Source organism: Aquarana catesbeiana, linkage group LG03, assembly GCF_042186555.1.
Source record: "Aquarana catesbeiana isolate 2022-GZ linkage group LG03, ASM4218655v1, whole genome shotgun sequence".
Classification (NCBI taxonomy): Eukaryota; Metazoa; Chordata; class Amphibia; order Anura; family Ranidae; genus Aquarana; species Aquarana catesbeiana.
This window is the reverse complement of record NC_133326.1, coordinates 503571143-503598870: the sequence shown is the minus strand read 5'-3', so window position 1 is coordinate 503598870 and position 27728 is coordinate 503571143. Positions and strand designations below refer to the sequence as shown.

At 42.1% G+C, this 27728-nt stretch overlaps 1 protein-coding gene across 1 annotated transcript in view; it reads right to left on the bottom strand.

The window, feature by feature from the left end:
- Positions 1-27728, bottom strand: part of CCDC69 (coiled-coil domain containing 69) — an 84434-nt gene that overhangs the window by 3508 nt on the left and 53198 nt on the right. Inside the window, exons 4-8 of the mRNA XM_073621114.1 lie at positions 24497-24584; positions 23109-23182; positions 19799-19900; positions 9241-9360; positions 34-131 (exon numbers count right to left, since the gene is read on the bottom strand). Coding sequence (XP_073477215.1) covers positions 34-131; positions 9241-9360; positions 19799-19900; positions 23109-23182; positions 24497-24584 — 482 coding nt within the window. The remainder of the gene's footprint in view (positions 1-33; positions 132-9240; positions 9361-19798; positions 19901-23108; positions 23183-24496; positions 24585-27728) is intronic.

Below are 27728 nucleotides of genomic sequence, written 5' to 3'. Positions count from 1 at the left end.
ACAGTTCCACCTAATGACTAGTGTGTAGCTTACATCGTCATTGCTGTCTGGTTCTGGGCCTGGGCTTGTAAGGCTTCAATCTCCTGCTGAAGACTCTGTACTTTCTCCTCCAGTATGACATTCCTGTCCATCTACCATAAAAACAGAAAGAAATCATCATCAGTAAAAGTAAAGTCCAGGGTGATAAAAGCCATACATCAGTATAAATATTCAGAAAAAGCAATGGTATGAAACCAAGGTAAGCTTTAGCTTGCCAGCTGCTGTGGAACTACAAATCTCACCATATACAAGCGACACTCGAAAAATTAGGATATCATGCAAAAGTTAATTTATTTCACTAATGCAACTTAAAAGGTGAAACTAATATATGAGATAGACTCATTACATACAAAGCAAGATAGTTCAAGCTGTGATTTGTCATAATTGTGATGATTATGGCTTACAGTTCATGAAAACCCAAATCCACAATCTCAGAAAATTAGAATATTACATGCAATCAATAAAACAAGGATTGTACATAGAACAATATCGGACCTCTGAAAAGTATAAGCATGCATATGTAATCCGTACTTGGTTTGGGCCCCTTTTGCAGCAATTACTGCCTCAATGCGGCGTGGCATGGAAGCCATCAGCCTGTGGCACTGCTGAGGTGGTATGGAAGACCAAGATACTTCAATAGCAGCCTTCAGCTCTTCTGCATTGTTCGGTCTCATGTCTCTCATCTTTCTCTTGGCAATGCCCCATAGATTCTCTATGGGGTTTAGGTCAGGCGAGTTTGCTGGCCAATCCAGCACAGTAATCCCACAGTCATTGAACCAGGTTTTGGCGCTTTTGGCAGTGTGGGCAGGTGCCAAGTCCTGCTAGAAAATGAAGTCAGCATCCCCATAGAGCTCGTCTGTGGAAGGAAGTATGGAGTGCTCCAAAATCTCCTGGTAGACGGCTGCGTTGACCCTGGGCTTAATGAAGCACAGTGGACCGACACCAGCAGATGACATGGCTCGCCAAATCACCACAGACTGTGGAAACTTCGCACTGGACTTCAAGCATCTTGCAGTGTGTGCCTCTCCATTCTTCCTCCATACTCTGGGTCCTTGGTTTCCAAATGAGATGCAAAATTTGCTCTCAATAGAAAAGAGGACTTTGTACCACTGAGCAACAGACCAGGTCTGTTTTTCTTTAGCCCAGGCAAGACATTTCTGACGTTGTTTGTTGTTCAAGAGTGGCTTGACATGAGGAATACGACATTTGAAGCCCATGTCCAGGATCCGTCTGTGTGTGGTGGCTCTTGATGCACTGACTCCAGCCTCAGTCCACTCCTTGTGAAAGTCCCCAACACTTTTGAATGGCCTTTTCCTGACAATCCTCTCCAGGTTGAGGTCATCCCTGCTGCTTGTGCACCTTTTTGTTCCACACTTTTCCCTTCCACATAACTTTCTATTAATGTGCTTTGATACAGCACTTTGGGAACATCCAACTTCTTTTGCAATTACCTTTTGAGGCTTTCCCTCCTTATGGAGGGTGTCAATGATGGTTTTCTGCGCAACTGTCAATTCAGCAGTCTTTCCCATGATTGTGATTCCTACTGAACCAGACTGAGGCTCCATTCACACTAGCGCGTTTTTTGATGCATTTTGCAGAAATGCATGGGAATTTTTTAACATGGGTTCCATATGGAACATGTTCACATCAAAGCATTTTTGTACCTCTGCGTTTTTGGAAAGGGTCAGGGACTTTTTTTCATGCAAAATGCAGCGTTTTTCATGTAATAAAATTCAATGGACCAGCATCAAAAAAGCAAGTACAGCATCTTTACAGTTTTTTTTTTTTTTTTTTAGACCGTATACAGTCTAAAAAAAAAACAAAAAAAAAAAAAAAAACACAACGCAAAACACAGCAAAAACACAGTAAAAACGCTGCTCAAAAACGTGGCAAGCATCACAAAAAACACTGCAGAAGCGCTCAAAAGCAACATGCATAGATGTGAATCGAGCCTGAGAGACCATTTAAAGGCTCAGGAACCCTTTGCAGGTTTTATGGCTTAATTAGCTGATTAGAGTGGAACACTTTGAGCCTAGAATATTGCACCTTTTCACAATATTCTAATTTTCTGAGATTTTGGATTTGGGGTTTTCATGAGCTGTAAGTCATAATCATCACAATTATGACAAATCATGGCTTGAACTATCTTGCTTTGCATGTAATGAGTCTATCTCATATATTAGTTTCACCTTTTAAGTTGCATTAGTGAAATACATGAACTTTTGCACAATATTCTAATTTTTTGAGTATCGCCTGTATCTCCAGCAACCTTCTTCATGCAAAGCAGAAAGTTAAAAATGAGCAAACAATAAAAGCAAAGGATGGAGTTGCTTCAGATGAAAATCATACAAGCAAAAATACTAATGCCCTTTACTCCATTTTTGTAAATGGCCAAAATGAAAGAGCTTGGCTAATGCTATGGCCTCTGACCGCTAAGCCTGTGCACCGATTGTGTTGCATAACTTTCCTATTGAAGTACTGTAAATCTAAGCTTTATTATAACGCTTGGGTATTTTTAACCTCCCTCATCTAAGCTGAGCGGAGCAGGCAGATGACAGGTCTGTGTCCACTCTGCAAATGCAGAACAGACACGGGCACAGCCCGCTTTACTCTATGGGCCCTCCAATCCGATCAGACAGAAGGGGACAGGATCCCCTTCTGTCTTTATAAGCAGATCGGATTGGAGATAGGGGGATGTAAACGAACACAAGTCCATTTACATCTGCCGCTCTATAGAGGTGAATGCAGACATAGTTTGAGTCCGCATGAAAAACGGACATGCGGACCCGATCAGACCAATCATGTGAAAGGGGCCTAAGGCTGCTTTCACACTGATGCACTGCGCTACCTGCACTTTAAAGCGGAGGTTCACACAAAAACTGAACCTCCGCTTTTCGGAACCCTCCCCCCCCTCCGGTGTCACATTTGGCACCTTTCAGGGGGGAGGGGGGTTCAGATACCTGTCTAAGACAAGTATTTGCACCCACTTCTGGGCATAGACTTCCACGGGAGTCTATGCCTCTTCCCATCCCGCCGCGCTGTTTGCTGGGACACACACGGGTCCCAGAGACAGCACGGACCATTCAGATTGTGCTGCGCAACTCGCGCATGCACAGTAGGGAACCGGGAAGTGAAGCCGCAAGGCTTCATTCCCTGATTCCCATATCGAAGATGGCGGCGGCAGCATCTGAGAACCGAGGGACGGTTCGGCTTTGGGTGCCGACATCGCTAGACCCTGTGACAGGTAAGTGTCCATATTTTAAAAGTCAGCAGCTGCAGTATTTGTAGCTGCTGACTTTAAAAAAAAAAAAAAAATTTCGCGGGACTCCCTCTTTAACCACTTCAGCCCCGGAAGGATTTACCCCCTTCCTGACCAGAGCACTTTTTACAATTTGGCACTGCGTCGCTTTAACTGCTAATTGCGCGGTCATGCAATGCTGTACCCAAACAAAATTTGCGTCCTTTTCTTCCCACAAATAGAGCTTTATTTTGATGGTATTTGATCACCTCTGCGGTTTTTATTTTTTGCGCTATAAACGGAAAAAAGACCGAAAATTTTGAAAAAAAATGATATTTTCTACTTTTTGTTATAAAAAAAATCCAATAAACTCAATTTTAGTCATACATTTAGGCCAAAATGTATTCAGCCACATGTCTTTGGTAAAAAAAATGTCAATAAGCGTATATTTATTGGTTTGTGCAAAAGTTATAGCGTCTACAAACTAGGGTACATTTTCTGGAATTTACACAGCTTTTAGTTTATGACTGCCTATGTCATTTCTTGAGGTGCTAAAATGGCAGGGCGGTACAAAACCCCCCCAAATGACCCCATTTTGAAAAGTAGACACCCCAAGGAAATTGCTGAGAGGCATGTTGAGCCCATTGAATATTAATTTTTTTTGTCCCAAGTGATTGAATAATGACAAAAAAAAAAAAAATTACAAAAAGTTGTCACTAAATGATATATTGCTCACACAGGCCATGGGCATATGTGGAATTGCACCCCAAAATATATTCAGCTGCTTCTCCTGAGTACGGGGATACCACATGTGTGGGACTTTTTGGGAGCCTAGCCGCGTACGGGGCCCCGAAAACCAATCACTGCCTTTCAGGATTTCTAAGGCGTAAATTTTTTATTTTACTCCTCACTACCTATCACAGTTTTGAAGGCCATAAAATGCCCAGATAGCACAAACCCCCCCCAAATGACCCCATTTTGGAAAGTAGACACCCCAAGCTATTTGCTGAGAGGCATGGTGAGTATTTTGCAGCTCTCATTTGTTTTTGAAAATGAAGAAAGACAAGAAAAAAAATTAAAAAATTTTTTTTTTCTTTTTTCAATTTTCAAAATTTTGTGACAAAAAGTGAGGTCTGCAAAATACTCACTATACCTCTCAGCAAATAGCTTGGGGTGTCTACTTTCCAAAATGGGGTCATTTGGGGGGGGGGGGTTGGGTTGTGCCACCTGGGCATTCCATGGCCTCTGAAACTGTGATAGGCAGTGAAGAGTGAAATCAAAAATTTACGCCCTTAGAAAGCCTGAAGGCGGTGCTTGGTTTTCGGGGTCCCGTACGCGGCTAGGCTCCCAAAAAGTCTCACACATGTGGTATCCCTGTACTCAGGAGAAGCAACAGAATGTATTTTGGGGTGTAATTTCACATATCCCCATGGCATGTTTGAGCAATATATCATTTAGTGACAACTTTGTGCAAAAAAAAAAAAAAAAATTTGTCTCTTTCTCGCAACTTGTGTCACAATATAAAATATTCCATGGACTCGACATGCCTCTCAGCAAATAGCTTTGGGTGTCTACTTTCCAAAATGGGGTCATTTGGGGGGGGTTTTGAACTGTCCTGGCATTTTATGCACAACATTTAGAAGCTTATGTCACACATCACCCATTCTTCTAACCACTTGAAGACAAAGCCCTTTCTGACACTTTGTGTTTACATGAAAAAATTATTTTTTTTTTGCAAGAAAATTACTTTGAACCCCCAAACATTATATATTTTTTTAAAGCAAATGCCCTACAGATTAAAATGGTGGGGGTTTCATTTTTTTTTTTTCCACACAGTATTTGCGCAGCGATTTTTCAAACACATTTTTGGGGGGAAAAAACACACTTTTTTAAATTTTAATGCACTAAAACACACTATATTGCCCAAATGTTTGATGAGATAAAAAAGATGATCTTAGGCCGAGTAGATGGATACCAAACATGACATGCTTTAAAATTGCGCACAAACGTGCAGTGGCAACAAAATAAATACATTTTTAAAAGCCTTTACAGGTTACCACTTTAGATTTACAGAGAAGGTCTACTGCTAAAATTACTGCCCTCGATCTGACCTTCGCGGTGATACCTCACATGCATGGTGCAATTGCGGTTTACATTTGACGCCAGACCGACGCTTGCGTTCGCCTTAGCGCGAGAGCAGGGGGGGACAGGGGTGCTTTTTTTTTTTTTTTTTTTTTGCTTTTTTATCTTAATTTTTAAACTGTTCCTTTCATTTTTTTTTAAATCATTTTTATTGTTATCTCAGGGAATGTAAATATCCCCTATGATATAGGTAGTGACAGGTACTCTTTTTTGAAAAAATTGGGGTCTATTAGACCCTAGATCTCTCCTCTGCCCTCAAAGCATCTGACCACACCAAGATCGGTGTGATAAAATGCTTTCCCAATTTCCCAATGGCGCTGTTTACATCCGGCAAAATCTAAGTCATAAAATGCTCATAGCTTCCGGTTTCTTAGGCCATAGAGATGTTTGGAGCCACTCTGGTCTCTGATCAGCTCTATGGTCAGCTGGCTGAATCACCGGCTGCATTCTCAGGTTCCCTGTTGAGACAGGAGAGCCAGAGAAAAACACGGAAGACGGTGGGGGGCATTCCCTCCCACTGCTTGTAAAAGCAGTCTAGAGGCTAATTAGCCGCTAGGATTGCTTTTACATGAAAGCCGACAGCGGGCTGAAAAGAATGATACCAAGATAATACCTAAACCTGCAGATATCATTCTGGTATAACCACTCAAAGTCGTGAATGGCGTACATGAAGACAAAAAAAAGGTTAACAATAAAGCACAGTAAAGTATAAAAAATTGCATACCTGAAAAGCAAACATGATAAAACATAATAACAATAAAACATTGCAGAATAGAATACAGTAAAAAAGAGCAGAACAATAGAGAGAGAATAGAGAGAGAGAGAGAACAATAAAACGATAACTATTTTTTTTTTTATTTCATATTTTTTTTTTGTGTTTTTTTTTTTTTTTAAACACTGTTTTTGTAACTGTAACTTTTATAACTGTAACCGGTTCCAGGTTCGGGTCTCTCAAAATGCGATGGCATCTTGGGAGACCCTGTGAAAGTGTGCCTAGTCTGTGCAATGCTGTACCCTACGCTAATACTCAACTAGTGTATGGTAGCGTTCAAAACATTCACCAATGCAAAGACCAGGATTGTCAGGACAGGAGGGACAATAATAGTGGGTGTCACGCCTATATCCGCGCTTGCTGCAGACACGACATTTTTTTTGGGGGGTTCGTTGGGTAGGGGTACTCGGGAGGACATAAGGAAAATGCCTCTCATGCAGCCGACTGCATTTGGTTGGGGATGTGAATGGGGGAAGTACGGGCGCTGCAGAAGTGGTGGGTTCCCAATTATTAGGATTGGCGAATGCAGCAGGAAGGGCACTATGGGCACGACGGGCCTGTGTTTGTCTTCTTCTTGGTGGCAGCGGGACACTACTCACCAGCTTGAACTGCATTTATGGGACTCGCCACGTCACCAAGTGTTACTGCAGTGCTGGTTTGACTACGACCGGGGTGTACTAGGCCGCTGGTGCTTGCCAGTTCACCAAAACGCTACCAAAAAAACTGTTAGCGATCGCAGGGATCAGGCCTGACTCTGCGAACGCTGCAGTTATGCGTTTAGTGTTTTGTAATTGTCAGTGATCGATCGATACTGCACTTGGGTGGGCTGGGCTGGGCCAGGCGGAGGGGCAAAACGCAGGTGCTAGCAGGTATCTGGGCTGATCCCACTAACATTGCATTTTTGGGAACCCTAAACTGCTGGGGACGCTAGTATAGATCTGATCAGATCAGATATTGATCCGTTCAGATACTATACCACTAAGGGAGGTGTATGCTGCGTGCATGGGTGTTAGCGGTACTGGCACTAACCTGACGCTGCCTGAGGCGACGCATATCACCGCCGGGCGATCAGGGGGCTAAACCTTTATTCGGTAATAAACGGCGGGTGCCCTGACACTATAAAAAATAAATGAACTAACCAGCGTCACCTATACGGTGATCACTGGTGAAAGGGTTAACTAGGGGGCAATCAAGGGGTTAAAACCTTTATTAGATAGTATATGGGGGTCCCTGTCGCTATAAAACGCTGACGGCGAACCTAAATATTTACCTCCCTGACTAGCATCACCTGTGTCACTAATACAGCGATCAGAAAAATGATCGCTTAGCGACACTGGCGACAGGGGGTGATCAAGGGGTTAAAACTTTATTAGGGGGGGGGGTTAGGGGGGTATCCTAGACCTAAAGGGGGCTAACCCTAACTGCCCTACCACACTGTCACAAACTGACACCATGCAGTAATCAGGAAAAAAAAAAACTGCTTGGTGTCAGTGTGACGGGGGGGGGGGGGGAATCGGGGGGTGTAATGTGTGCCTGGCATGTTCTACTGGGATGTGTAGTGTGTTGGTGCACTCACATTTCAGTCAGTCTTCTCTCCTCGGCGCCGGAACGGAAAATACCGAGCCGAGGAGAGATGACGTCACATCCCCTGCCTCTGTGTACTATACAGAGGCAGGAGAAGATTCTGATTGGCTGGGAGCGATCGCGAGGGGGGGGGCCACGAATGGATGGCCTCCTCCTCATCACTGAATGCTCCCAGACCAAAGCCGACCGCCTCTGGCACCGGGGGGGGGGGGGGGGGGGGTCCGAGCGGACCCCCCTCCCGCGAGAAGGCAATCACGTACCTGTGATTTTGCCTGCCCGTGCCATTCTGCCAACGTATATCGAGCATCAGTGTGACAGGAGCATGCGGCTGCAGTAGAGAGCAGAGCTGATGCTTCCTGTATCGTGCCAGGAACTGTCACAGACGGAGCACATTTGGTATCGCATATGACAAGAGTCGGCGCTATACAAGAAGCATCGGCTCTGCTTTCTCTAGTGCCGGCTCTGTTCTTCACACTGATGCTCGGGCATGGCAAGTCGGGAACCCGCAATCTCGGTTTGTCAACCAGTTTTAATTTTGGCAGCAAATTTTGATTTAGTTTTAGCCTTAGGGCCAAAATGGCATTTTAGTTTTAGTCCCATTTTAGTCTTCCACAAGTGTTTTAGTTGTATTTAGTCGACTAAAACGTCTTGCGTATTTTACAATATAGCAGTGATGGCATTCATGCTCCCCTCACTCGCAGGAATGCCACCACGCCCCCCCCACGGGAGGCTGACGGGAAGGTGGTGATCAGTGGCCTTACCTTATGATGCCAATGTTGCTCCAGCTTGCTAATGAAGGAGGCCGATGCTCCTACTCGCTCCAGCTTGGCAAGGTGGCGTTGCTTCTCCTCACGGTCAAACAGGCATTGCTTCTCCTCCTGGACGAACAAGAAGTGGGTCCTCAGACCTGATTGGCTGAGAGTCCTAAGACTCCCTGGCCAATCGGGTCTCAGGGCCTGCTTCCTGACTGGCCAGGAGGAGAAGCAGGAAGACATTAGCAAATATTAATTTGATAATGTCACACAACTGGGTGGGCTCTGGTGCAGTGTTCTGCACCTTCAGCCCACCCTTTTTTGAAGCCAATTAGAGCCTCAGGCTCTAATCACGTGCTTCAAAAAAATCCATGCGTCTGGTGCACTGCACGGGATTTGGATTGGGGGGCGGTGCCCCTAATGGAGTGGCCGCCACTGCATTATAGGTAAATCAATAATGCCAAATAGTCTCTCTTTCTGAAACTCCACCATAGAAAAGGGTTGATTGTTTTGCCAAAAACCCTATGTTATGTGCAAAGCCAGTGGGTAATTTGAACATTGACAGTTTAGAATGGACAGATCCTTTAAAATGATCCGTTTTTCAGGAAAATTGCAGAGCTACTCCCTTAGAATAAAACAAAAATAGTAAAAGCTGAAACTATTTCAAAATGACCACCATAATCAACTTTTATATTGTACATCCTGAACCTTACTGTAGTTTGCTGGGCCTGGAGTCTTTTCTCTTGTTCCTTGATCCGCTCACTTTTCATTTCAATCACAAAATGCAGACTTTGCAGCTCGTGCTCCCAGAATTCACCAGGGCTACCATGATCCTGTAAATACAGCATTGGAAACCACTAATAATAAATACTTCCAATCACTGCCGCCTGATGTGCTTTACCCCGATTCAGAACACCCCACCCTTTCTACCCCGTTAGTGGTGAATGCTTTTTTAATTATTATTGAATTCATTTTGATAAGATCGTATATATTAAAACTAAAATCTGTCACAAACCTGGACAATTCTAACTGAGCACATAATGAATACATGCATAATAACACAGGTTACCTACAACGAAAATCTAAATGATTGGTAGTTCTAGAGATCTACAAGGCTGAAATTCTCGGTGATCATCTTCCTTGATAACTTCAGTCATTTCACGGCCTTCTGATTTTTCTATTATGCAACTATAGTATTTTCATTTATTTGTTCAGCTATACATATGCTTGAAGTGAACCTGGTGGTGGACATAGCTCCCAACTGTCCCCGATTTCGAGGGACTGTCCACGATTTGGAGCAATGTCCCTCTGTCCCTCTTTCCCCCTCATTTTGGTCTGATCTATACAGTTGTATATAAAATTCACTTTTTATCTTTCAAAAAGGGTTTCCCAGAGCTACACTTTTCATCCAAAATCTAAATTGCTGCATTTGTAAATTAAAAAGCCAATGTAAATGAATAGTAGTGGTAAAAAAAAGCCTTTGTGGATTTAATTAACTTTTTTTTGGTTAATTCTCCTTTGAGGTGTGGCAGGAGGTGTGTCCTATGCCTACATACATTTGCTAGTAGGCGTCCCTTATTCCCATCTCAAAATGTTGGGCGGTATGGTGGAGGAGTTGGTGGTGGGTACTCAAAAATCATTATGATGATGCAGCGTGCTGCACTTAGTGGACTTTTCGATAAGAGCCTGTGTCTACAGGTTTTAGTCTCATCAGAACCGCTTTTCTCCACATACACATCAGTGCATAGATGTCAAATCTCCCGGATTTGCTGGAACAGTACTACATTTATGTGCTTTGTCCCTGGCTGCTTCCCAAGATCACATCATCATCCTTTTTTGAGTTACTGAGCATGCCCATTAACTAAAAAAAAAAAAAAAAAAAAAGAAGAATATTAACTGAAAGGATCACAACTGCGAATAGGTGGTTCCAACACAATTAGGTGCAGGAACACTTGGAAAGCAGACATGATCTGGATGGGACCACCCAGAAGAAAGGCGTATTAGGTGTTCCATGAATTGAGCACAATAAGTGTCCTGGGATAAATATGTTGGCAAAATACATTTAATAGGATCTCAACAGCAGCACATATCGGGTTGATTCAGGTTAGAGGATCAAATGCAGGTTAAAAAGAGGTCAAATGCATTTGTCAATCAATTCTGAATGATCTCAGAAACATCTTAAATGGGATGTTAGATTGCAAGCAGAATGAACCTGAATGCAAGTTTTATTTGCCCTTTGGCATAAGCCCAAAGCAGTCAGCTCAGGCACTTAATATGTCCTAACGCTGAAGATCCCAGATCTTGTGGGATGCCACTCCTGCACAATTACCTAATTTCTAATAGATGGAGATTAGGTCATTTTTAAACTCAAAGGACTGCAGTAAAAAGGAATTATGGTTGTCCGGCCCTATCCTGTTGGGCACTGTGAAACCCACATACCACAGCAGCAAAGTAAAAGTAATAGCCTCTTGGTCAGTGTGCCACCATTACCCTTGCTGAAACCTCACCCTGCACTGACAAATCTGATATCTGTTTCCCAGCACATGACAATGAAACCAATCACACATTCCATAAACCGGTATTACATACTGAAATATGTAAGTATCCCGTTTAAACTTTTGAACCTATTAAAAAAAAGGCACCTCCTGCACTGCCAGGCATTTTCTGCTAAAAACACAAGTCGGCGCCTTTAAAATTCCTTCCTGAGTGATTACAGGGAGGCCTGGAATGTGGCAGCGCACCTAAGTGTGGACAGATTACCAAAGGGAAAGGATTACTGCACTGTGCCCTGAAATAACTGTTTGTGTGCGAGGCACATTGGATAAAGCACACTTCAATGAAATAAACAGGACCTACACCAGCTTCAAAGCCAGAAAAGATCATTTCATTATGCACGTAGACAATAGTTTGTTTTAATAAAAACCAAACCATAAAAAATTTGCCTGATTTTTTTTTTTTGGATAGTGTGTGGAAAGGTTAAAACATCTGTCAGATTTCTATTGCGGTCTATGTCCCCACTAGGGATTTTTTAAAATCAGAAATAAAATTATTTAAGCAGGCTATACACATTCCAGAGCATTTATGTTGTCATTTAGATTTACAGCAGTACCACATCATAGCTGAGAATAACAGAAGAGTTAGCACAAGGTATTTTCAGACCCAATCTTGGTTCGAAGAAGCACAACATCCTATCACAACGCTATATTCCTGTACTCATACAAATACAGGCAGTCACCCATATGACTTTGGCTATCCTTTTGTAATATAAACTTAACAGGATAATTCCAAGATCATATCAGCAGTAAAACAAATTCCACTGGTGCTAGTCCACGGATGCCCAACCATCCCCGCCCCAAACCTTGTCAAACTTAGCGGGACATCCCCGATGCTGGTTTATGACACATTCATAACGGAAAGTAACCCCCATATGGTCTATCCATTCCTTGGGGGAGGGAGAGGAGGTACTCTGCCAGTGTAATAGTAGGATTTTGCATGCTTGAAACAGAATTTTGGACACCGCTTCCCTAGTGAATGCATCTGGCACTACATCTAGTATAGCCAAACACACATTGTTTGGGGTCAGTTACAAGGGTAGTTTGAAATGCTTGGTTAATCATGTTTATAACTGTCTCCTAATACCTCTGTAACTTGGGGCAGCACCATAGCATATGGACCAATCAGGTCCAGTATCAATCCCATTTTATGTAATTTAAAGTGGTTGTAAACCCTTACATATACCCAGTGAAGTGACTGGCTTCAGGTGATACAGAGATTAAACAAATCCGCCTACATAAGTTGTACCTATTTATCTGAAGTCTTCTCATCTATTCAAAGTGCACAATTTTAAAGCTTCTGAGAGTTCCAAAAAGGGGGCGGAGAGCTGAAGTTACGCTCTGCAGAGCACAGGGAGAAGAGCTCTGAGAGCGGATTGGAGAGAATGGACTGTTCACACAGCAACAGAGCTGAGGCTGTCAATCAGCTGGAAATCTTTCCCTTCACCATTTTTCTCTTGCTGTCAGGAAAACTTGTCAGTAGTGACTCATGCTGATAGCAGAGGAACGAAGCAGCAGACAGAAATTACACTTAGTGCTCTGGATTGAGACAAGTACACACTGTAGAGGGAATAGTACACATTGTAGATGGAATAGGCTTTGTTCATATTTCATGTTTGAGATTTACAACCACTTTAAGGGGAGTGTAATGAACTCACAAGAGTATGTACAATTGGGAAAGCCTTCGAGACACATTCAGGGAGCTAGAACTCACAGCTATCAATGCCATTTCCCATAGATCACCTGTTACACATCTTCCACATCCGGGAATCAATTCTCCAGCACTCTGCAGGGGTAATTCTCTAAGTAATTTGTGAGTTAAACAAAACCTTTTTGGATTGGCCATTTGCTGCGGCATACAGAAAATAAGGGTAGGTGAGACACAGAATTCATCAAGAAGATTTTTGGCTGACACCACGTGCTGTAGCTGCAAATAATAGAAGTACATGTGCTGGGGGGGCAGGCCATATTGAGATTGTAAAAAGTAGTTAACGGTAACAACTTGCCTCGTTAAAAAAATATTTTAAATGTTTGTAATCCCGTACGCTTGCCATTTGGCCGCGTATTCGTATTGAGTATGGCCAGAAAGAGTTTACCAAATGGGGCTATAGCATGTATAGCCAGGAACCCCTTGCAACTATTTAGCTTTCATCCAGACCTTATGCATGAGTCGATAGGTGGGAAATGACCTATTCGGTTTGGCAAAATGTTGATTCTAAACCTTTCAGAAGTGAAAGTGAGTTGTAAAATACAGAAAAATTTACAAGGTAGAGTCATGGGCCTTTGGCCGGGTTTGTACAATCCTGAGCCATTCCAGCAACCAAGTATAGAAATTGCGCACTCATTTAATATATATATCTAGGAGTTCAGAAAGGCAATAACCTCATTATTCTTTGGGTATTGTAATTGCTCAGGTCAGACCCTAGGAGAGCTATTTTTCCACAGCAAAGTTCAGAAAATTGAATTCAGTGTACAAAATATTTTAGGAGGCAAAACCACTGGGGTGTTCTGTAGAAAACACAAAAGCTAAGGCATGGGTAATATTTTAACCATATTGGTCCTACCAATCAGAAAAATCCATAGTTTTTGCCACAGTAGGAAACCAGTAGGCCGAATATCTGTTGGGGGACTTCAGTGACAAGGGCTCCTTGAATCTCCACACTCTGCCCTTATTAATCGGGCATCATGAAGCCGTAATGCAAAATAAAAATGAAACAATGGAGAGTCAAAACTCCTATATTGGTAGGTGGAATGACCTCGGATCCAACTAAAACTAAATGAAACCGTTTGTTTTGGTGTCAGTATCTTGGCACAGATTGTTTTTTTGGAGCAGTGACCGAGCTGCAGGATGGCCATATACCTATAGCAATCTAAATATGGATTTACTAGGATGAAGTAAATCTGTACTTTGCCCATGCAGAAATTTGGTAAGTGATGTCTACCACAGGATATTCTTCATGTAAAGGCGGCTATTCAGCACCAGTACTTAAAGTAGTATTAAACCCAAAAGCAAATTTGCTTTATTGCAGCTTACCAATTCTTAGATGTGATAGTTTGCATTTGTTTTCTTTAGGCTTTCTTTCCCTTATTTTCATCTGGTGATCTGGCCAGCAAGTCTGTTTTTCAAAAGAACAAGCTCTCATGCAAATTTTATCAGTTACATGGATGAAACAAGCCTTTTACCACTGACAGGGGTGCTTACTATGATCAGTTTTTATGTAAAACCCTTATTTCAAAAGGAAAACAACTGTTTGTTGTAACTTTAAAACGTATTAGCTGGAGTTTGGCTTTAATTTGTTATTATATCTATATTTGCTAGTCCATCTAAGGCTCCCTTCTGCCCACACTGGCAATGCTGCTGTCTAAAAGGTACCTGCTGCGCTACTTCATCCAGAGTCGGGGCACTATAATACAGGAGGTGTGTTAATGCCACTACATCTAATTTTTGGCAAGCTGCAATATATTACAGGTTTAATACCGCTTTAAAAACATATCCTTCCCTTCAGGCAACCGTGTCGCTAGGGTAAAAAAATATAACCAAAAGTCCCTGCTAACCACTTGCCGACCAGCCGCCACAGAATGTCACGGCTGGGCGAAACGATGTTATGCAATGTCGCTTCGCCCTGTGGCCACTAAGGGTGCGCGCACCCGCTGCTCGCCCCCCGGAGCTGATGTGAGTGCTTGACGGTCCCAATCACCGCCGGGGTCCTGCGATCGCTGCTGACTCACCGAGAACAGGAATCTCTGTGTGTAAACACACAGTTTCTGGTTCTCTGAGGGGAGAAGAGACTGATCGTCTGTTCATACAAAGTACGAACATCGATCTGTCATCTCCCCTACACAGTCCCCTCCCCCCTTCAGTTAGAACACAGAGAGGGAACGCAATTAACCCCTTGATCGCATTTTTATAGCACTGATCGCTGTATAGATGCCAATGGTCCCAAAAATGTGTCAAAAGTGTCCGATGTGTCCGCCATAGTTGCAGTCCCGATAAAAATCGCAGATTGCCGCAATTACTAGTAAAAAAAAAAAAATGAATAATAAAAATGCCAAAAACTATCCCCTATTTTGTAGACGCTATAACTTTTGCGCAAACCAATCAATATACGCTTATTGCGATTTTTTTACCAAAAATATGTAGAAGAATACATATCGGCCTAACTGAGGAAAAAAAATGATTTTTGGGGATATTTATTATAGCAAAAAGTAAAAAATATTGCGTTTTTTTTTTTTAAATTGTCCCTTTTTTTTGTTTATAGCGCAAAAAATAAAAACCGCAGGAGGTGATCAAATACCACCAAAAGAAAGCTCTATTTGTGGGGGAAAAAAGGACATCAATTTTGTGTGCAACGTCGCACGACCGCGCAATTGTCAGTTAAAGTGATGCAGTGCTGAATCACAAAAAGTGCTCGTCGCATGGTATGTGGAGCTCCCAGCTATCCCAGGAGGCAGTGGTAAGGCATGGTATCTATTTTTACTTTTTTTTTTTTGGTGAGGCGGGGGCTGGCAGGGAAGTGGACCTTTCGTCATGGAAAGTCTGCTTTTCTTTAAAGAGCTCTGTGCATCCCTACTATCCATCACTCCCAGGTGTGTCAGATAATGTGCTCCCCCCTCGCTTCGGTTTCACCTCCGACCCCTACATCACTGTCAAACATAGTAGTGATGTAGAAGCTGGCAGAGGGAGCCACAGTTGTACAGCTGGAGACCAGGCGTCCAACACTACTGGAAGTGTGTTGGATATTGAAGAATTTTTAGCCAACAGTATCTCATGAATACAGCAAGTGCAGCAGGCCAGTAATACATTACTTCATATCCATACAGCATTTTATTTTTGTATTTCTTTTACGACATGACACTTTACATTTTTCCACTTAGCTACAGGGACACTTTTAGTAGGGACTTGGTGTCCAGTGGTACTGGTCCATTGTCATAGCATTGGTTACTTCAGCATAGCTAAGTATTATACATCATCTTTTAGTAATTTAGTCTATGTCGCATCAAAGTTGGGGGCGTTTAAAGCAGGTTAGCCATTTTATGACATGTCTGCTTTAAATAATATGGTCAGTTGCAAGGGAATTTTTAACCAGAGACTGCCTGTATAAAAAAAAAAAAAAAAAAAAAAAAAAAAGGGATTGCAGATTTATTAACCGCTTGCCGAACGCCACACACAGATGTACGTTGGCGCAATGGCACAGGCAGGCAAATGGGCGTACAGGTATGTCCCTTTAAATTTGCCACCTTTCTGGCTCGGGCGTGCCCGCAACTCGATATTCTCTGGCGGCCCGCGATTGCGGTGTGGAGAGGTAGAATGGGGAAGTGCCTATGTAAACAAGGCATTTCCCCATTATGCCTTGTTTCATGACAGAGATCTACTGCTCCCTGTGATCGGGAGCAGTGATCGCTGTCATGTCCTAGGTAGCCCCTCCCCCCCCCCAGTTAGAATCACTCCCTAGGACACACTTAACCCCTTCATCGCCCCCTAGTGGTTAACCCCTTTCCTGCCAGTGTCATTTACACAGTAATCAATGCATTTTTATAGCACTGATCGCTGTATAAATGACAACGGTCCCAAAATAGTGTCAAAAGTGTCCGATGTGTCCGCCATAATGTCAAAATCACGATAAAAATCAGACAGCCGCCATTACTAGTAAAAAAAATGAAAAATGCCATAAATCTATCCCCTATTTTGTAGATGCTATAACTTTTGCGCAAACCAATCAATATACACTTATTGTGATTTTTTTTTTTTTACCAAAAATATGTAGAAGAATACATATTGGCCTAAAACTGAGGAAAAAATTTGATTTTTTTTATATATTTTTGGGGGATGTTTATTATAGCAAAAAGTACAAAATATTGCGTTTTTTTCAAAATTGTCGCTCTTTTTTTGTTTATAGCGCAAAAAATAAAAAAACGCAGAGGTGATCAAATACGACCAAAAGAAATCTCTATTTGTAGGAGAAAAAAAAGGACGTCAATTTTGTTTGGGTAACAAGATAGGGGTGGTGCCAAGTTGGTCTAGAGAGTAGGGTAAACCCATATCCCCAATGTGTCTAGGCAAATGGAAAATTGTTCCTCTTGCGGGACCTACTGGTGAGTAATAGGGAGTATGAGGAGTGTATATTTGAAATGAAATTGGGTGTTTATTAAGGTATAGACCTAAAAAGGTCTGTGGTACAATGTACACTGCTTGCGTGCAGATATGGAGGAGGGGTCTGCACACCAGCAGTGTACACCACTTCGTTCCTAGGACCTGCCTCAGGCTGGATACCCTAAAACACCAAACCCCTCCCGGTTTGGATTCTCGGCCAGGCACCCACCCCATAGTACCCTTGGATTATCTCCTTACTCACATCCGCAGCATTTGACCCCCATGACACCGGGCCTCACCTTGCCGGGGTGTCGGTTTATGCCACATTGGGCAACCACTTGACCTGCTTGTGCCTACCCCCTCTCATACATTAAACAGGACCTCTACTGCACAGCATCTACCACCCACTCCAGATTGGAGCCCACCCCAGGACCACCATACCCATTGGTGTTTTTTGACACCCTCTGTTGGGAAACAGCCCCCCTGGTGACTCCACTGGGAAAAGGTACACACGGCCTGCCCAACCTGGACCAGAAGCGAGCACATACCTCGACATACCTCTGTTAATGCCGATTCCAATCAGATACCCCTGAAGAAGAATTTATCTCGAAACACGTCGGGTACTCCCCGTATGTGTGTTCTATATGTACCGAAGTTCAATGATTGTGTATCTCTGTATATTGTATTTCTTTGTCTGTATTACGCATCCTGTAACACCCCCCCCCCTTTTTTTTGTATTCCTGTTACATTTACCTTGTGTACCAAAGACCTTTTTAGGTCTATACCTTAATAAACACCTAATTTCATTTCAAATATACACTCCTCATACTACTTATTACTCACGAGTAAGTTCTCCTTTTAAAGTCCCGCAAGAGGAACAATTTATAATTTTGCTTGGGTACAACGTCGCACGACCGCGCAATCGTCAGTGACGCAGTGCCGAATCGCAAAAAGTGCTCTGGTCAGGAAAGGGGTAAAATCTTCCGGGGCTGAAGTGGTTAAAGATAGGCTGAATGCTGACTGTTCTAACAGGCAAAGTTCTGACACTTCCAGGTAGTGTTGGAGCTTGTGGCTATCTTCTGGCACCGCAGAGACCTGTTGGCCCCTAGGTGAGATGGGCTGCCTCAATAGCCAAAAGAAATTTGCAGGAGATAAGAAGGTGCAGGCAAGCTTTGGCATTATGGGGAAGTGATGAAATTTTCTCTGTGAGAACGGTCCAGCATTCAGAATATCTACAGGCTTTTTTAATGGCTAAGTTCTCCTTTCTGCATTAAAATAACAAATGCACATATTTTTGCAGGAAAAAAATATGCGTTTATTATTTCTTGCACAGTAGTCTGCAGAGCATTGCACTGCCGATCAGTGGATTGCGGATGCAACGTCAGGCTCCTGCAAACATGTCCTTCAGCTGTCTGCCCATACAGCTGTCAGTTTGAAAGCTGCGGGGCACTGAATAAACTACGAGCATGCTCATCACCCCACTTTGAAGTTCATTGAGAATTACAAGCCATCTGCAGCAGTAGAAGACAGGACTTGTAGTTTTCTCATTCGTAGATTCCTGTGATTGATTTATGTGGCTGTATAGATGAAGCAGGTGCGGGGAGAAGAGCCTTGTTACAGGAAGGTGGAATTACAGCGTGCAGGGAGAGGTGCTGATGCAAGGTACATGTCACACCCAAAATATGAGTGTAATGTGTAACATGCTCCAAAAGGTAATACGTGGGTCATATTAATACTGGAGTCTCTGAAAGATACAAAATGGCAGCCTGTGATACAACCTACTGGCAGCTATGCAAAGACAAATAGCCTTGCAAAGAGGTTTAAAAAAAAAATAGGAAATACATGTAAACTATTCAAATCTTAAAGTGTTTCTAAAGGCAGAAGGTTTTTTCATCTTAATGCATCTTAAGAAAAAAAACCTTCTGTGTACAACAGCCACCCTAATACTTACCCGAGTCCCATCTCCATCCAGCGATATTGCACAAGAACCTGGGCTGCCCAGAACTCTCCCCTGTAATTGGCTGAGACACAGCAGTGGGTGCCATTGGCTCCTCCCGCTGCTGTCCATCAAAGTCTGTGAACTAAGCCAGCTGCGGCTTCGTTTCTGAATGGACACACAGAGCAGTGGCTCGGATACTCGTCAGGAGGGAGGGGCCAGGACTACCACTACACAGAGCAGGTAAGTATAACATGATTGTTATTTAAACAAAAAAATAAACGAAAAGCCTTAAGTATTATTTTAAAGTGGGGACAAAGCAGGGAACCTTTCAGGGGCAGGGCACAAGTAAGAAATTTTTGTAAAAAAAAAGTAAAGATTATGTAAAATTTCAACAATTTTGGCATTGTATATTAAACTATCTGAGAAAAACTGACTGGGTTACCCATAAACCAAATGTTTCCTTTTACGTTTAGATTGTAAGCTCTACCGGGCCCTCTGATTTCTCTTGTATTAAATAGTATTGTTACTGTACTGTCTGCCCCCATGTTGTAAAGCACTATGCAAATTGTTGGTGTCATAAATCCTGTATAACAACATTTTTAAAAAATGGTTACTGTTCTGGTTATAAAATGCGGTATTTCATGTTTTGTTATAGGCACCAATTATACATTAATGTATCAATATAATACCTGAATGTGTATTTTGTAGTCTTGATTTAGGATGGACTCTTCAACTCGTTTCATTTTCTCTTGGAAGGATGCCAACTGCCCATTTAACTCAGCAACAGTTTCCTGCAAATTCAAGAATTCATTTACTATGCTTGTCTGATAAGGCAATATAAAGAACAACGGTAATGTGCAAAGTACAGTAACCACAGGAACGGTTCAAGTCTATTCATGTTAATGCAGGAAAAACGCACCTGCATGATTTTTGACCATACAGCACACCACAAGGAACAGAACATTCACATCTGTGTGTTGCGTTGCGCCAAAGCTCAGGTGCATTAAGGTTTACTGTATATGTGTGTTGGGGTGCTATTCAGAATACATTTTAGTTTATATGCAGGCTCTTTAATCCCAAGCTTTGGGCCAAGTCAGTAATGTAAATATGGGGCCTTTGCACTTCTAAGTGCGCTTTCTATTCAGAATGTCACTGAGTACATCATCGCCGCTCTTTGCCCTGCCTTACAGAATAAAGCACTGATAAAATCATGTCAACAGCTTTTAATAGTCTGATTTTATCTTAAAAGATCAGTTTTTTCCAGGTATCTAAACACTGCATAAAACTTCACCCATTAATTATTAGCGGCCTGTACCTATGTGACCTCATCCATAACATTTTGTACAATTCAACTTAAACCTAGATTGTATAATCCATTTAAATCCTAGATTGCCTTCTTTCCTAGCAACTGGAGATTAAAAGGGAAACTGTCAGGAACACAGGAGCTGTCAAAGCGGAATTGTTTTCAAAGCTGTACACTCTGGGTCTGTCATCCCTATTTTTGCTTCAATAGTTATACTAAGAACTGAACAAATAGTTAAGTCAGCTGTCCTAACTACACTGGCTGTATTCTTGTTCTGGGACAGTGAATCACTGAGCAGTGAGACAAGGGTAAGAATGACACTCTGAACTTGCATCTTCAAAAGCAAGCCAGCTACTGTATTTTCATCCCGATGGATGACATCCTGAGACATTGAAACTCAGGTCTTTAAAACGACATGCAAAGCATACTGTATGTTGCCAGCACACCATGGATCCATTTAGAAATCCAGTGTTTTAATAAAGCATGTGATTATCACATGCCCGACGAAAGGGCCCTGCGCAACTCTGAATTGTACTTACACGTGATCGCTTTAATAAAAGCTCTGTAAATTTCAATAAATCCATGGCATGTAGGCAACTGTTAGACAGGATACTTTAGGTTATTTGCAGTCTGGTTGGTAAGTTGAGCTGATAATTTTCTTTGGTTTTGCTTGACATGCGTCGCCCTTCCATGTGTTTCTTGCTGTGAAGGTCAGTTATAGGTGGGAGACATAGCCATTTGTTTGTACTGTTGGAATACTGGTAAGGGGACACACTGGGCATCTTTGCTGCTGTGCTATATGCTGGGTGTCCAGTGCGCCCCTGTGCCTTTAAGGAGTCGTAGGCTCCCTTAAGGCTTACCTGCCCTCTATTTATCCATTATAATGCATGTGCTTCTACAATGGAGGATCTCAAAAATTTAAAAAGAGTTAGGACTGCAGATAATACTGGGGTGCCGTGAAGTGGCTCTGCAGCTTACGCACGTATTTGCAAACGTGAGCAAACTAAACCCGTTTTTATCCCAAGCTGTTAAGACAGAATAATTTGGTTGTTTGCAGGCTGGTTGGTGAGTTGAGCTGGGAATTTTCTATGGTTTTGTTTGACATGGGTTGTCCTTCCATGTGCTCCTTGCTGCGAAGGCCAGTTATAGGTGGGAGCTGACTTAACAAACATACATTTACCAGTCCAGCACTGTCCTCACCCGGGCCAGTTCTTTGCTGGCCTTCAGGTCCCCGGCACATCATCTTTGATGCGGAAAAATGGCTGTAACTTCCTGGTGTTTCACAACTGTCTCCCCACTGGACACGCACAAGATGCGCTGTGTTTTCAGAGAGTCTCCTGGGACCTGTGATGTCTCAGGAGGTTGGGGGCAGGAAAGGAGGCAGGTCAAACTTCCACTCTGATCACCTACTATAGGTGATCAGGGTGGATGTGGGAGTGGGCACGCACTTCCAGAATAAAAAAAACAAAAAACAGTTCACTATAATGAGAAAGGAGGATGAGCGGAAGTTCACATTTGAAGTTTCACTTTAACCGCTTGCCGACAAGCCGCCACAGTTGTACTAAGGCAACATGGCTCGGCTGCGCGAATCGCCGTCACGTTATGTCGGTAACATATTCGACCAGGGAGCGAGTGCCCGGCTGTCGCGATCACCGCCGGGCTCCCACGATCGCTCGGGGCACAGAGAGAACCAGGATCTGTGTGTGCAAAAACACACAGTTTCCGGTTCTCTGAGGGGAGGACAGATCATCTGTTCATACAGAGTATGAACAGCGATCTGTCATCTCCCCTGCACAGTCCCCTCCCCCCTTCAGTTAGAACACACAGTAGGGAACACATTAACCCCTTCACTGCCAGTGACATTTTTACAGTAATCAATGCATTTTTATTGCACTGATCGCTGTGAAAATGCCAATGGTCCCAAAAATGTGTCAAAATGGTCCGACGTGTCCGCCATAATGTCGCAGTCCTGATAAAAATCGCAGATCGCCACCATTACTAGTAAAAAAAAAAAAAATTAATTATATCAATGTCATAAAACAATCCCCTATTTTGTAGACGCTTTAACTTTTGCGCAAACCAATCAATATACACTTATTGCGATTTTTTTCTACCAAAAATATGTAGAAGAATACATATTGGTCTAAACTGAGGAAAAAAAATATTTTTATATATTTTTGGGAGATATTTATTATAGCAAAAAGTAAAAAATATTGCGTTTTTTTTCAAAATTGTCGCTCTTTTTCTGTTTATAGCGCAAAAAATTAAAAACGCAGAGGTGATCCAATATCACCAAAAGAAAGCTCTATTTGTGGAAAAAAATGATGCAAATTTTGTTTGGGTGCAGCGGCGCATGACCGCGCAATTGTCAGTTAAATCGATGCAGTACCGAATCGCAAAAAGTGCTCTGGTCAGGAAGGAGGTAAAATCTTCTGGGGCTGAAAATTCTTTCCACAAGCATCTGGTAAAAAGAATTTTTTTTTTTTTTTTTTTTTTTTTTTTTAAGTACCTGCGAAACTTTCTTTATCACAAAAAGACAGATTTTTTTTTTTTTTTTATGGGCATTACAATGGGAGAACACTATATTGACCAATTTGGATGCTACACCCATCTTCTAGTGATCTTTGGTTATGCACTACTTCATTGCAAATTGATTAATCTTTTAATTATGCTGCAAAACAGATGAAACAGCAGACCTTAAGGGAAGTGGTTAACTTTTCGTACGTTTCTTTGAGAGATGCCTTTTCCTCATCATAGTGATTCTGCAGCTCTGTGGGAAAGAATATGGTACAGTACAGTCATTTCCTTTCAAAGTAACATTGTGCAAACATATGTACAAACCCTAGGTTCAAAAGGTTTCACTTCCTTTATAAAGGGATGCTAGAACCACACTACACCCTGCTACATATAAAAGTGCTACATTACAGCTGCTAAATGATTATGCTCTCAAGAACTCTGAAATCATGTTTCTTAGTATACAAACAAAACTTTCCTAGCTAACCCTAGGCAGAGTCACAGAAATATTAGAATTCTATAACTCATTTCCAAAAGGACCGATTTATAAAGCCGATATATGACCTAACCACAACCATACTGATGTTTTTCTAATGAAAGCATCTCTGGAACGTTCAAAAAGCAATGATGTGTACTTTACAAATGTCTTCCCTTGCTTTAGGACTCTGAAGCAAGCAAAATAAAAAATGTAGTGGGAGAAAACCCATCAAATTAACTATTGACGGTCATATGATGGCGCTCTCCTGTCAGTCTGTGGCTGGGGGGGAGAGTGGACCCATCAGTGCATCATCAGGGGCAAGGCTTCAAAATACTGGATTTGACAGCCAGGTCCTGATGACATAAGGAAAGAAGGTGGTGGTGTGTGACCCAGTGTACGTCAGATCACAGCAGGACAACGCTTGATTCGGGAGTATGTTACTAGAGCATAACCCAACAAACCAGGTAAAAATGAGCCCTATGGTGGTAAAGCTCCCCTTAAAAAAAAAAAAAAAAAAAAAAACACATTTAAAATCCCATTCTCACTGTTATGGGATTGTTTTACTTTAATAATTGTATGTTTAGTAGCAGTTTAAACATCAGCTAATCATATGGGCCACTAAACCTGTCAAAACCTAAGCAATTAAATGGAAAAAAAAAGAAAAAAAAAATACATAAAAAGATATTGCCTGCAATGAACACTAGAAGTCAAAATGATCAATTGATCCAAAAGGGTATAGGCAACTAAAATTATTGGCAAATCTCCACTTCTTGGTTAGTGAGATTGCCCATAATACTTCTTTGAGTTAAAGCCTTTTTCATAAAACATAAGCTTTGCTTGTACATTATAGCTCAGTATGAATTGCCCAAGTTTGTGACCATTTAACTATAAATGCATCGGGGGAAAAAAAATGCACATTTGAGTAGAAATAAACTTGTCAAAAAAAATGTTTTTTCCTCTTTTTGTTTGCCAACTTGAAATGTACATTTTTACCCGGTATGTACTGTAAAAGTGATCTGGGTTGTCCATCAGAAGCAGTGACAAAAGGATGGCTTCAGACCACCATGACACCCCCAGCATCTTCTGTTTTACCTTCACACTTTTTATCCAGTTCAGCTTTCAGATATGAAGCCTGTTCTGAAAGATATTTTTCCAAGTCTGCTTCCGCATCTCGTTTAGCCTGTAAAGGAACAAAATCTATTAACGAATGAGTAAATAAAGTCCATCTCCAATGTTGTGCCCAAATCCCTTCTCCCTGCCCATTCACAAGTTTGCCATCATGAGACCTTCTTCCCAGGGAAGAGACCATTGAACCAGCTCTGCAGTCCAGACCTGCCACCGGCCGATCTTGTTGTCGCCCTTCGTCGTGACATAACATCACTGTAGTCTAACGGAGCTTGAAAGTACCAGCCAGGGATAGGTTTTCACATCACACAAGCAGTGTGATGGGCACCTGTAAAAGGACCACACTGCTGGACAGCCAATAGTAAGTGTTCACATTCACCCAGGCAATGTGGAGGACACCTGAAGAAAACCCTACTGCAGTGCGGAAGAGGGTGGACTAGGTGCCCAGAATGTCAAGTGACCAGAGATTTAGGCAAAGTAAAAAGAGCTTTTAGGTTTGTGTTCTTTTTTTTTTTTTATAAACTTGGAGAGTTAGAGGATGGTGGTGGGAAGGAGGGGGTTATCAGACATGACCTATGAAGCTGAACTCCTGATAAAAACATAAAAACAAATGTTTACCATTTCCATTGAAAGTAAAAGAAAATCCCACATTTTGGGTTGTCCCCAGAAAAGTAATAAAGGGGAAATCTTCAATGGGGACACTAGTTCTGGAGACCTGGGGGTCCCCGATTCCCTTAATTTGTAGGGACTTCCTTTCACTTCCTGTTTGGCTATGGGACAGGAAGTGAAATCTCTGCAATGTAACACAGATGGTAAAAAAAGATCTGACAGGGGTTATAACCCTCCCTTGCTCTACCTAAAATGAAAAAGTTTTACCTATAGTTCTACTTTAATGCAGGGAATGCATTAAGGTGAAGAATCATTTTAGTTTTAGAACCACTTCATGAGTATCTATGGATCTACTGTATGGTCAAAATCTAAAATATAGGTTCATTCCTAGATTGCATTTTAATTATTTCTAGCCTACTGCTATAAATCTGGAAAATCTTGAAGTTTGTAAAAATACCTTTTCCTTGAATACACATTTCCTTGAATTCGGTTTCATGTTTTCACTATGCCCTGAGAGTAGGCACTGCTGTGTCACACTTTTCACAGAGCCTTCCTTCTGAACTACAGGGGTGCTGAGAGGAGTTTCAGGAGGCGAAATCACTACTTGCAGGCAGCAAGGTACCATGGGATTTGTAGTCCTTATAAATTGAAAGTAAACTGCAGAGGAGAAGCTGCAAAGCATGCAGGGAGTTCAGGAAGTTGTGGATAGAGATGGCCAGCAGACAGGCAAAACTCACAGCATGACAGGACATTTTTCAAGTAAGCTCATACTGGATACAAAAAATAAATTTGTTATTACAATAAAAATGAAATTGTATACTGTGACCATAGAATTCTTTAACCGCTTGCCAACCGGCGCACACAGATGTACGTTGGCAGAATAGCACAGGCAGGCAAATGGGCGTACGGGTACGTCCCTATAAATTTGCCACCTTTCGGGCGTGCCTACCGGGGGAGCGTGCCCGCGGGTCCTGGGAACTCTATGTAAACAAGGCATTTCCCTGTCCTTCCTTGTGTTGTGACAGAGAGCACAGCTCCCTGTGATCGGGAGAAGAGATCGCTGTCACGTCGTAGGTAGCCCATCCCCCCCACAGTTAGAGTCACTCCCTAGGACACACTTAACCCCTTAAATCGCCCCCTAGTGGTTAACCCCTTCCCTACCAGTGTCATTTACACAGTAATCAGTGCATTTTTATAGCACTTATCGCTGTATAAATGACAATGGTCCCAAAATAGTGTCAAAAGTGTTTGATGTGTCCACCATAATGTCAGTCATGATAAAAATCGCAGATCGCCGCCATTACTAATAAAAAAAAAAAATAATAAAAATGCCATAAAATTATTTTGTAAACGTTATAACTTTTGCGCAAACCAATCAATATACGCTTATTGCGATTTTTTTTACCAAAAATATATAAAAGAATACATATCGGCCTAAACTGAGGAAAACAATTTTTTTTTAATATATATATATATATATTTGGGGGATATTTATTATAGCAAAAAAATATTGCTTTTTCTTTTTTTTCAAAATTGTCGCTTTTTTTTTTTGTTTATAGCGCAAAAAATAAAAAAAAAAAACCACAGAGGTGATCAAATACCACCAAAAGAAAGCTCTATTCGTGGGAAAAAAAAGGACGTCAATTTTGTTTGGGTACAATGTCGCACGACCGCGCAATTGTTAGTTAAAGCGTCGCAGTGCCAAATCGCAAAAAATGGCCCAGTCATTCAGCAGCCAAATCTTCTGGGGCTGAAGTGGTTAAAGTGTTTTTTTTATACCTTAAAAGTATAACGATAGGCAAAACATAATTTTTTTCGTTTTGAATATAGTAAGGGAGAGTTATAACCCCCCATTGGGGAGATTTACCTTCACTTCCTGTCTCATAGCTAAAACGGGAAGTAAGAGGAAACCCCTACAAAATAAGCGAATCCCTTGGGAACCCCCAGGCCACTAGAACTAGTGTCCCCATTGGAATATTTAGCCTCTATTACTTTTCTGGGGATTTTCTTTTACTTTCACTTTCGGTGATCATGGTAAATAAGCCAAATAGAGAGGATGAATCTCCTTAATGGGGGAACGGACAGCAATAAAAATTGACAGGTGTTTTAATGCCTCTCCATTCTGTCCAAAACTAAAAAAAAAAAAAAAAGTTTTGCCTTTAGTTAGACTTTAATGTATTCTCTGCATTAAATTAAAAAAACCTTCTGCATGTGGTGGCTTGCTATGGGGGCACTCGATGGGGAAGGGGGAGCCAGCAGCGCTGATGGGTAACCCGAGAAGAGGAGGATCGGGGTTGCTCTGTGCAAAACCACTGCACAGAGAAGATAAGAATAACATGTTTTTTAATTAAAAAAAAAAAACAAAAAACTTTAACCACTTGACGACCGCCTCACGCCGATTTACGTCGGCAAGGTGGCATGGACAGGCAAAATCACGTACATATACGTGATTTGCCTTCCGCGGGTGGGGGGTCCGATCGGACCCCCCCCCCCCGGTGCCCGAGGCGGTCGTCTTTTCTCCCACGGTGATCGGAGATGAGGGGGAGGCCATCCGTTCGTGGCCCCCCCCTCGCGATCGCCGCCGGCCAAT